Below are 11,132 nucleotides of genomic sequence, written 5' to 3'. Positions count from 1 at the left end.
TCAATTTTCGACCAATTTGAATAGTAATTGTTCCAAAAATTTAGATTTTTTGTGAAAATTTATAAATTAAACTAAACAAATTCCAAAAGCGAATAACAAAACAAAACTAGTAACGTAACATTTTTCTGCTCTGCACTTGCTTAGACCTTATTATCACTTCCCTGTTACTCAGAACTGGAGCCAACGTGGCAGTAGGTCTCAGCTGCAGGAACATTGGTGCCAATTGGTTGATCCTGCCTTATGTCACCCCCCTCTATGCTGAAGGTCAACAGGAAGCTGAGCTCAGCCTCACCCTGTGTAGGAGGACGTCACCCCTCCCCCCTCCACATTCCTCTCCGGTGTCAGAGACTTTCAGTTTCTTTCTCTTCTGCTGTCAGCGATGGCGTCTGGTGATCTGAGAGCCGAGTTGAAATGTACCGTCTGTTTGAACATTTATACCGATCCTGTAATGCTGAGTTGTGGTCACAACTTCTGCCGAGTCTGTATTGATCGTGTGCTGGATACACAGAAGGGGTCTGGAGGATATTCCTGTCCTGTATGCAGAAAAAGATCCAGGAGTCGTCCTGCACTGCACAGGAACATAACACTACGTAACATAGCAGAGACTTTCCTGTCTACTCAGCCAAATCAGGAGGAGTCCGGGGTCTTCTGTACTCACTGTGTGGACTATCCTGTACCTGCTGTTAGATCCTGTCTGCACTGTGAGGTTTCTCTGTGTGATAAACACCTGAGAGTCCACAAAAAGTCCCCAGAACACGTCTTTTGTGACCCCACCTTGTCCATGGAGAGCAGGAAATGCTCCGTCCATAAGGAAGTTTTGAAGTATTTTTGCACCAAAGATAACGCCTGTATCTGTGTGTCCTGCAGTTTGGCTGGAGAACATCGGGGACACCAGGTGGAGTCACTGGATGAGGCTTCTGAGAAGAAGAAGGAGACACTGAGGAATGTTCAGCAGAAACTTCTGACAAAGAGAGAGAAGACGGAGGAAAGAGTCCAGAGTCTGCAGGAACACCGGAGGAAAGTAGAAGAAGAAGCAGCCGGTGACACCGAGAGAGTCACTGCCCTGTTTAGAGATCTCAGGTAGACATGTGCACTGATAAAAAATTAATTTGTTTTCTTTTCATTCTTTTTTTGCTTTTTTTTGGAAATTTGGAAATTAGAAAATTCGGAAATTCAGAAATCAGAAAATTCTGATTTTCAAATTTTTGAATTTCCAGCTTTCTGAAGTTTGAATTTCAAATTTCCGAATATTCAAATTTTCTAATTTCCGAATTTGCCAAATTCTGAATTTTCCAATTTCCAAATTTAGAATTTTCTAATATACAAATTTTTATATTTTAAAAATGTGAAAATCTAAAAATGTGAAAATATTAACCACTTGCCGACCGCCGCACGACGATGTACGTCGACAGAATGGCACGGGCAGGCATATGGGCGTACATGTACGTCCCTGCCTTCCCGCGGGTGGGGGGCCCGATCAGGCCCCCCCCCGGTGCCAGCAGCGGTCGGTATCCGTGCAGGAGCGATCCGAGATGAGGGGGCGGCCATTCATTCATGGCCACCCCCTCGCGATCGCTCCTGACGAATGGGAGTGAAGCATTGCATCACTTCCTCTCCTGTAATGTAAACACAGGAGAGGAAGTGATGTAATCTCTCCTCCGTGTCGGTATTTTTCGTTCCGGCACCGAGGAGAGAGCATCGGTGAGTTGCACCAACACGACACTTCACAGTAGAACATGCCAGGCACACTCACACCCCCCCTTTACCCCCCGATCACCCACCAATTACCCCTGCCCCCCCAGTCACAGTGACACCAATTGCATTTTTTTTTTTTTGCATTGGTGTCATTTGTGACTCTAATAACTGTTAGGGCAGTTAGGGTTAGCCCCCTTTAGTTTCTAATGTACCCCCCTAACCCCCCCAATAAAGGTTTAACCCCGTGATCACCCCCCGTCGCCAGTGTCACTAAGGCTGGGTTCACATTGCAGCGGTTTATGAGAACGGATGTGATTCGCACCGCACTGCAGTGCAAATCACATCCGATCTCTGTGCGATTCGAGTTCAGCCATTCGCCGCACCCGCCACACCCGCCGCAAATTCACACGGGACCCTTTTTTTGGTCCGCAGCAGAATCGGATCGCATGGGTGTTCACACCATGCGATCCGAGTTTGCAGATCGCACTGCGATATGCGAACTGATCTGGGGGTGTCATTAACATTTCACTGACACTCCCAGCAGTTCGCATAGGGCAGTGTGAACTGCCGCCGGGAGGCATGCAACGCGGGAACCCGCCGCGGATTCGTGGCATTCCCGCATCACTCCAGTGTGAACCCAGCCTAATAAGCGATCGTTTTTCTGATCGCTGTATTAGTGTCACAGGTGACGCTAGTTAGGCAGGTAGGTATTTAGGTTCGCCGCAGTTTTTTATAGCGCCAGGGACCCCCATATACTACCGCATAAAGCCCCCTGATTGCCCTCTAGTTAACCCTTTCACCAGTGATCACCATATAACTGTTACAGGTGACGCTGGTTGGTTAGTTATTTTTTTATAGTTTCAGGGCACCCGCCATTTATTACCTAATAAAGGTTTAACCCCCTGATCACCCGGCGGGTGTCATTTGTGACTGTAATAACTGTTAGGGCAGTTAGGGTTAGCTCCCTTTAGTTCTAAGGTACCCCCCTGACCCCCCCAATAAAGGTTTAACCCCGTGATCACCCCCCGTCGCCAGTGTCACTAAGGCTGGGTTCACATTGCAGCGGTTTATGAGAACGGATGTGATTCGCACCGCACTGCAGTGCAAATCACATCCGATCTCTGTGCGATTCGAGTTCAGCCATACAGATAGTATGGCTGAATTCGTGTCGCACCCGCCGCAAACTCGCACGGGACCCTTTTTTTGGTCCGCAGCAGAATCGGATCGCATGGGTGTTCAAACCATGCGATCCGAGTTTGCAGATCGCACTGCGATATGCGAACTGATCTGGGGGTGTCATTAACATTTCACTGACACTCCCAGCAGTTCGCATAGGGCAGTGTGAACTGCCGCCGGGAGGCATGCAATGCGGGAACCCGCCGCGGATTCGTGGCGTTCCCGCATCGCTCCAGTGTGAACCCAGCCTAATAAGCGATCGTTTTTCTGATCGCTGTATTAGTGTCACAGGTGACGCTAGTTAGGCAGGTAGGTATTTAGGTTCGCCGCAGCTTTTTATAGCGCCAGGGACCCCCATATACTACCGCATAAAGCCCCCTGATTGCCCCCTAGTTAACCCTTTCACCAGTGATCACCATATAACTGTTACAGGTGACGCTGGTTGGTTAGTTATTTTTTTATAGTTTCAGGGCACCCGCCATTTATTACCTAGTCTCACTAGTGTACCCCTAAATTTAGGGGTGTCTACTTTCCAAAATGAGGTCATTTGGGGGGGGGTTTGTGCCATCTTGGCATTTTATGGCCTTCAAAACTGTAACGCCCTTAGAAAGCCTGAAGGCGGTGCTTGGTTTTCGGGCCCCGTACGCGGGTAGGCTCCCAAAAAGTCCCACATATGTGGTATCCCCGTACTCAGGAGAAGCAGCAGAATTTATTTTGGGGTGTCATTTCACATATGCCCATGGTATGCGTGAGCAATATATCATTTAGTGACAACTTTGTGAAAAAATAAAATAAAATAAAAAAGTTTGTAATTTTCCCGCAACTTGTGGCAAAATATAAAATATTCCATGGACTCAACATGCCTCTCAGCAAATAGCTTGGGGTGTCTACTTTCTAAAATGGGGTCATTTGTGGGGGTTTTGTGCCATCTTGGCATTTTATGGCCTTCAAAACTGTAATAGGTAGTGAGAAGTGAAATCAAAAATTTACGCCCTTAGAAAGCCTGATGGCGGTGCTTGGTTTTCGGGGCCCCGTACGCGGCTAGGCTCCCAAAAAGTCCCACATATGTGGTATCCCCGTACTCAGGAGAAGCAGCAGAATTTATTTTGGGGTGTCATTTCACATATGCCCATAGCATGTGTGAGCAATATATCATTTAGTGACAACTTTGTGTAAAAAAAAAAAAAAAAAAAAAAAGTTTGTAATTTTCCCTGAACTTGTGGCAAAATAGAAAATATTCCATGGACTCAACATGCCTCTCAGCAAATAGCTTGGGGTGTCTACTTTCTAAAATGGGGTCATTTGTGGGGGTTTTGTGCCATCTTGGCATTTTATGGCCTTCAAAACTGTAATAGGTAGTGAGAAGTGAAATCAAAAATTTACGCTCTTAGAAAGCCTGAAGGCGGTGCTTGGTTTTCGGGGCTAGGCTCCCAAAAAGTACCACATATGTGGTATCCCCGTACTCAGGAGAAGCAGCAGAATTTATTTTGGGGTGTCATTTCACATATGCCCATAGCATGTGTGAGCAATATATCATTTAGTGACAACTTTGTGTAAAAAAAAAAAAAAAATTGTCATTATTCAATCGCTTGAGGCAAAAAAATAAAATATTCAATGGGCTCAACATGCCACTTATCAATTTCCTTAGGGGGTCTACTTTCCAAAATGGGGTCATTTGGGGGGGTTTGTACTGCCCTGCCATTTTAGCACCTCAAGGAATGAGATAGGCAGTCGTAAACTAAAAGCTGCGTAAATTCCAGAAAACGTACCTTAGTTTGTAGATGTGACAACTTTTGCGCAAACCAATAAATATACAGTTATTGACTTTTTTTTTACCAAAGACATGTGGCTGAATACATTTTGGCCTAAATGTATGACTAAAATTGAGTTTATTGGATTTTACTTATAAAAAAAAAGTAGAAAATATCATTTTTTTCAAAATTTGCGGTCTTTTTACGTTTATATCGCAAAAAATAAAAATCGCAGAGGCAATCAAATACCATCAAAAGAAAGCTCTATTTGTGGGAAGAAAAGGACGCAAATTTTGTTTGGGTACAACATTGCATGACCGCGCAATTACCAGTTAAAGCAGCGCAGTGCCAAATTGTAAAAAGACCTCTGGTCATTGACCAGCAAAATGGTCCGGTCTGAAAGTGGTTAAAAAAAGCAAGAAAATCTGTAAAATTTGAAATAATAACTAAGCATTGAATTATAGGTATTGGAATTTCTTTTCAAATTTGGCTATTAGTGAATGTAACAAATACAATTGTATCTGAAGTTATGAATTATCCGAAATAAAGAATGCAGCATCTAAACAAATGGAATGGAATAAATTAATAATGAATAATATTAAGGTTTTGTTATTATTATTATTGTTATTTATTATTATTAGATCATTACTTTCCTTTTGTTTAGATTAGTTATTTCAGATAATTTGTAACTTTGGATACATTCATATTCATTACATTCACTAACAGCCAAATTTGAAAGAAAATTCCAATACCTATAATTTAATATTTATTATTGTTTCATTTTTATTTCAGATTTATGGGTTTTTAAACTTTCAGATTTACATTATTTAGAATTTTCTGATTTTCATTCCTATTTTTGAATTTTCAAATTTACACATTTTTGAATTTTCAGATATTCATTCTTCTTTTTGAATCTTCAAATTTGTAAATTTTCAAATTTACAAATTTTAGAATTTTCAAATTTCTTAATTTAGAATTTTTGAATTTCTGAATTTTCCAAAATTTAGAATTTCCGAATTCTAATTTTGAAAATCTCAATTTTCCAAAATCTCAAATTTCCCAAATTTTTAATTTCTGAAATTTTTATTTTTCCAATTTCTGAATTCCGAATTTCAGAAAATTTAAAATTTCGGAAAGTTTGGAAATTCGAAACACGGAAATTCGGAAACTTGGAAATTCTAAATTTCAAAAACTCAGAAATTCAAAAGTTTGGAAAATTGGAAATTTCAGAATTGACAAATTTGTCAAAATTCGCTAATAAACAAATTCAGAATTAAATGAATTGCACATGTCTAATCTCAGGAGACGTCTGGAAGACCTGGAGAAGAGAGCCCTGAGGGACATCTCTGGGAGGGCAGAGTGGATCTCCATCTCCATCCGGGATCTGGAAATAAAGAAGGAGGAGCTGTCCAGGAAGTTGCGTCACATTGAGGAGCTGTGTAACGTGACGGATCCACTGACTGTCTTACAGGAATCAGACACAGGTGACTTGTGTGATACTGAGGATGGAGATAATGAGGACAGAGAGAGACATGAGGAGCTCCTCCATGATGGAGGGGGTCTGGATGTGGCGGGGGTCTTACACACAGGTTTATCTGATATAATAACAGAGGTAAATGTATACTTCTATATACAGGGAGCTGCAGACATATTACTGGATGGAAACACAGCTGATAATAATCTACAGATATCAGATGATAGGAAAACTGTATCCTGGTCAGATAGAAACCAGAATCACCCAGAAACACCAGAGAGATTCCAGGATTCTCAGGTGTTGAGCAGTCGGAGTTTCTCCTCAGGGAGACATTACTGGGAAGTGGATGTCGGGGGGTCAGATTGGTGGACAGTCGGGATGTGTTACCCCAGTATAGAGAGGGGAGGGGAGGAGTCAGAGATTGGATGTAATAAGAAGTCCTGGGGATTGGACAGGTGTAATAATCAGTATCAGGTGATATATGACAGTAAAGTGATCTTCTTACCCACCAATCCCTCCAGTAACAGAGTCAGGATATATCTGGATTATGAGGCCGGGCGGATCTCCTTTTATGATCTGTGTGACCCGATCCGACACCTCCACACCTTCACCACCACCTTCACTGAGCCCCTCCATGCTGTGATATGTGTATGGGGAGGTTGTATAAAGATATGTGGGGGGAGGAGGGAGATGTGAGAACTCCGCCCACAGTCTGGTGACATCACAGTGGACGGATGGTGGGATTGGTTCATTGATCAGCCAATGATTGGAGGAAGTGGTGGCTCCTGGGAGAAGTCTGAGGGCCTCCTTCTGAAAATACTAGTTCCCTGGCTGTGTGTAATGTAAGAACTTATAAAGTGGTAGTAAAGACAAAATATAAAATGACGGATATGACGGCGTCTGTCACTGACATGAACACAGCAGTCTTTGTTTTTTCGGAGTCCTCCTGGAATTTTGTTCTTTTACCTGTTGGTTCTGCTGTTATTTCCCAACTTCCTATAACAGACCAATCTGTCCCGCAAAAGTGGCAGTTAGAGGGTTGGGACAAACCATTCACCACTGACAGGGGTGCTTACAATGATCAGCTTTTATTCATTGATGTAAAACATTTATCCCAAAATGAGACACAAATGTTGGTGTAACGGCTTATAAAGTGTTATCTGGAGTTCTGGAGTTATGTAAAGTCCATCTAAATCTACTAGTCCATCCAACACCCCCCTCTCCAGACAAGGCTGCTGTCCAAGGAGGTCTCCACTGCCCCTCCATAGGTAGAGGAGCTGCCCTAAGACAAGATTTTTAATTCATATTCATTTTTGTAATTTTTGTTATTTATGGTTCCCTCTTCCCTCTGATATAGTGTGAATAACAATTGGTTTGTATTTGTAGTAAGAATTTTTAATTGTATTATGTAAGCAAGTTATGTTTTGTGAGCAATGGATTATCCATTAAGCCTTGAGTGGGACTGAGGCTGCGCACAAAATGTGGTGTATCCTATTGGTCTTTACGATCGATCGGTACACTATAAAGAACGTTGACCCTGTGACTAGGTACTCTTCCTGAGGACGTGAAAACGAAACGTACGTGGAGGCGGTACCTGGTCACGTTCGTATACGCACAGTTCCGGACGTTTTGGTTGTCGGCTGCTTTCGGTGGAACGCATGCCGTACACAACGAGGAACTACGAACCTACCACGAAACGATTTGTTTAAGCGAGCAGCCCCAGTGCCAGGTCGGGCACCGGAAAATGTAAGCAACCATTTGGCTTTATGTTTTTAAATTTTTTTTTAATTAAAACGGTGTTACACTATGGATATTGTTTGCTCTCCTTTTTTATGCCCTGTCTGAGTCTATGAGGAGGAAGGTTTTTTCCATAGAGACCCATCTTATTCCGTGTGAGCAGGGAATCACCTGCACAAGCTCAGCTGACTATCTTTTTAATTAAAGTAGTCAACACCATCTGGTAAGAAGACAACTATATCTTCACGGTTGGGTGTTGTCCGTGTCCAAATCTTGGTGAAGGGACATTTCACAATTCTTTAGAAGATTTCAGTCTTTTTTGGCAAATGGATATAGACGGAGTCTATCACTAAATGAATCACTGTGTGGACTGTGGATATATGTTGTTCTCTAGCATCTAATTGGGACTTTATTATTTATTAACTTTTTGCAATTGTCTTATGATCATTATTGTATGGTGACAGGTTGTCTATCACTTTAGTCGTTTATGATTATTAAGTTTTACACTTTTTTGTAATTAATGTTTATATTTCAGCACCCCTATCATTACCATATTTTCAGTACAATAAGTTTTTTTTTTTTATTGTTTCTAGGGAGCAGCTATAAATGTTTCACTCAGCTAGTTTTGAGTCACAGATTATTTAATTTTTTTTTCACATATTATTTTATTAAGTGGCGCAGAGTTTATTTACTGCTGTTTTTCAGTCGTATGTACACAAGCTCCAATAATTGTCATTTCTGTTTTTGGGATTTATTACCACTTTAAGTCTCCGACCCGGAACAAGCATGGGGGGAATAAGAATAAGAAAAGAGTCAGAATTCCTTATCTCTATACTTGTTCCGGGTCACAGACTGAGACAGTAATGAAGGCAAAGCATCAGCATGACAGCCAGGGAACTAGCATTCTCACAAGGAGAGTAATGGTAGAAATGGCGGCCCCCATGATTCTCTCATGACAGGGGCCCTTTAACCCTTTCTCTTCCAGAACCATTTTAGCATTTTTTTTGTACACATTGTTTAACCGCTTGCTGCCCGTCGGCCATCATATGACAGCTGGGGGCAGCGCGGCTCTCGTTCTGGGTGGACATCATATGACGGCCTCCCAGAATGACCAATCTCGTGCGCCCGTTGGGGTGTGCATCACGGCGATCGGTGGTGCGGTGTGTCAGTCTAGCACACCGCCACACCAATCTTGGTAAAGAGCCCCTGATTATAATTTTTTTATTAGTAATGGTGGCGAATCTGCAATGTTTTATCATGACTGTGACATTGCGGCGGACACATCGGACACATTTGAAAATATTTTGGGACCATTGACATTTGTACAGTGATCAGTGCTATAAAAAATGCACGCACGCCCGCTTGCCGCCGGTGAAGCAGTGACGTACGGTTACGTCGTTTTGCGCACCCATGTCCTTTTGACGACATATATCGGCGTGAGCCGGTCGGCAAGTGGTTAACATTGTGTGTGCCCCTGAAATTACAACAATCTTTGGTGCGCTTTATTTTCATAGACGACACTTTACAAGCCCCTACAGGTCATCAGTTTAGAGATAACTGTGAGTAATGGGCTGAGAATTTCTTCTCTCACTCCGGTGTGTGTGGTGATATGTAATGTGCAGTGCAAGCAATGGCCTTGTGTGTAGGTGTCCCTGAAACATGCATTTACAGTCATACGTGTATTGGGGGGGTGGGGCACTCAAAAATGTTGGGGTGGGGGTGACTTTAGGGGCAATTTATGTGTAATATCATCGCTCCCAACTGTCCCTGATTTGGAGCAAAGTCCCTCTGTCCCTCTTTCCTCCTCACCTGTCCCTCATTTTGGTCTGATCTATATAGATGTATATAAAAAGGAAAATTTATTGTCAAATACTTACCGTAATTTTCCTTTCCTGATGGACTCCATGGCAGCCTATGTGTGGGTTGACCCCGCCTCCACTCCAATGCTATAGGACCCCATTCAAATAAAAGAGCACTCACCACTCCACACGGTGTTCCGTAACTAGCCTCCTCATAAGACTTATGGGTGGGAACTCCGTCTGCCATGGAGTCCATCAGGAAAGGAAAATTACGGTAGGTATTTGACAATAAATTTTCCTTTTTCCCTGAAAGACTCCATGGCAGCCTACGTGTGGGAAATAACTAGCCGACCACACGGGTGGGTATGCTTTAAACAGAAAACATTTAATTTGCTTTAGCAACCGATAAAATCTTTAAACCAAAATTTACAGAGGATAGAGAAGCAGGCTCAACACAGTAATGTGACATGAACGTATTAATAGAAGACCAAGAGGCCGCCTTGCAGATTGTGTCAGGAGCCACATGCCGAGACACTGCCCATGAGGCTGCCATTCCCCTGGTAGAGTGAGCCGTCACCGCCTCTGGAGGAGCCAAGCCCTTCACCCTATATGCCCGTTGTATAGTTCTCACAATCCAGCTGGCCAGCGTCCTAGTTGAAGCTTTCTTGCCCTTGTTGCTACCTGAAGGTAGGATAAAGAGTTGCTCCGAGCATCTGAAGGGGGAACTGATAAGAAGATATTCTTTCAAGGCTTCTCCAACATCCAAAGGGTGAACGTCATTAGAATCTGAAGTCCTAAAAGTAGGCAAGACAATTTCCTGGTTCTGGTGAAACACAGAAGTAACCTTTGTATTAGATCCCAACTTGGGAATAAGGACTACTCGGTCCGGAAAGAATGTCAAAAAAGGCTCTTTGAAGCCCAAGGATCCAATTTCCGAAACCCTTTTGGCTGAGGTGACTGCAACTAAGAAAACAACTTTTGCTGAGAAATCCTTAATAGAGAGCGGGGATGGCCCCGTCATACTTAGACCGGAGATTGAGCCCAGGACCAGAGGAAGATCCCACTTGGGGAATATAGGCTTTCTTTGGGGTTTGAGTCTTGAAGCTCCCCGGAAGAACTGACGAATCAGTGGATGCACTGCCCAAGATGTACCTGAGAAAGCCGATAAAGCCGACACCTGCACCCTGAGGGAGCTTACCGATAAAGGAAGATCGAGGCCGGACTGCAAGAAGCTAAGAATGTCCTGTACTCCTGGATGTTCAAAAGGTCTATTCGAAGAAGAGCAGAACTTAACAAATTTGTCCCAGATTCTGCCATACACTTTGTTTGTACTTGATCTCCTTGCACTCATCAGAGTGGAAATCACACTTGATGCACAACCAATGGATTCCAGCCTCTTCCTCTCAAGAACCAGACCATCAGTCTCAGAACTGCTGGGCAAGGGTGCAGAACTGTACCCTGAGAAAGAAGGTCCGGCCTGAGAGGGAAAGGTATGGGATC

General features: G+C 43.2%; 1 protein-coding gene across 1 annotated transcript; it reads left to right on the top strand.

Annotated features, from left to right (window-relative positions):
* The first annotated feature begins 284 nt into the window (after positions 1-284).
* LOC143962143 (E3 ubiquitin-protein ligase TRIM39-like) lies at positions 285-6,981 on the top strand. Its single transcript, XM_077471474.1, has 2 exons — positions 285-1,080; positions 5,925-6,981. Exons 1-2 carry the CDS (start codon positions 380-382, stop codon positions 6,790-6,792), a joined length of 1,569 nt encoding a protein of 522 aa, XP_077327600.1. The 5' UTR covers positions 285-379; the 3' UTR covers positions 6,793-6,981.
* The last annotated feature ends 4,151 nt before the right edge of the window (positions 6,982-11,132 follow it).

The sequence above is a fragment of the Lithobates pipiens genome, unplaced genomic scaffold (genome assembly GCF_037356315.1).
Source record: "Lithobates pipiens isolate NorthernLeopardFrog02 unplaced genomic scaffold, aLitPip1_a1.2 Scaffold_8, whole genome shotgun sequence".
In the NCBI taxonomy this organism is placed as follows: Eukaryota; Metazoa; Chordata; class Amphibia; order Anura; family Ranidae; genus Lithobates; species Lithobates pipiens.
This window is presented reverse-complemented; position numbering and strand designations above follow the sequence as displayed.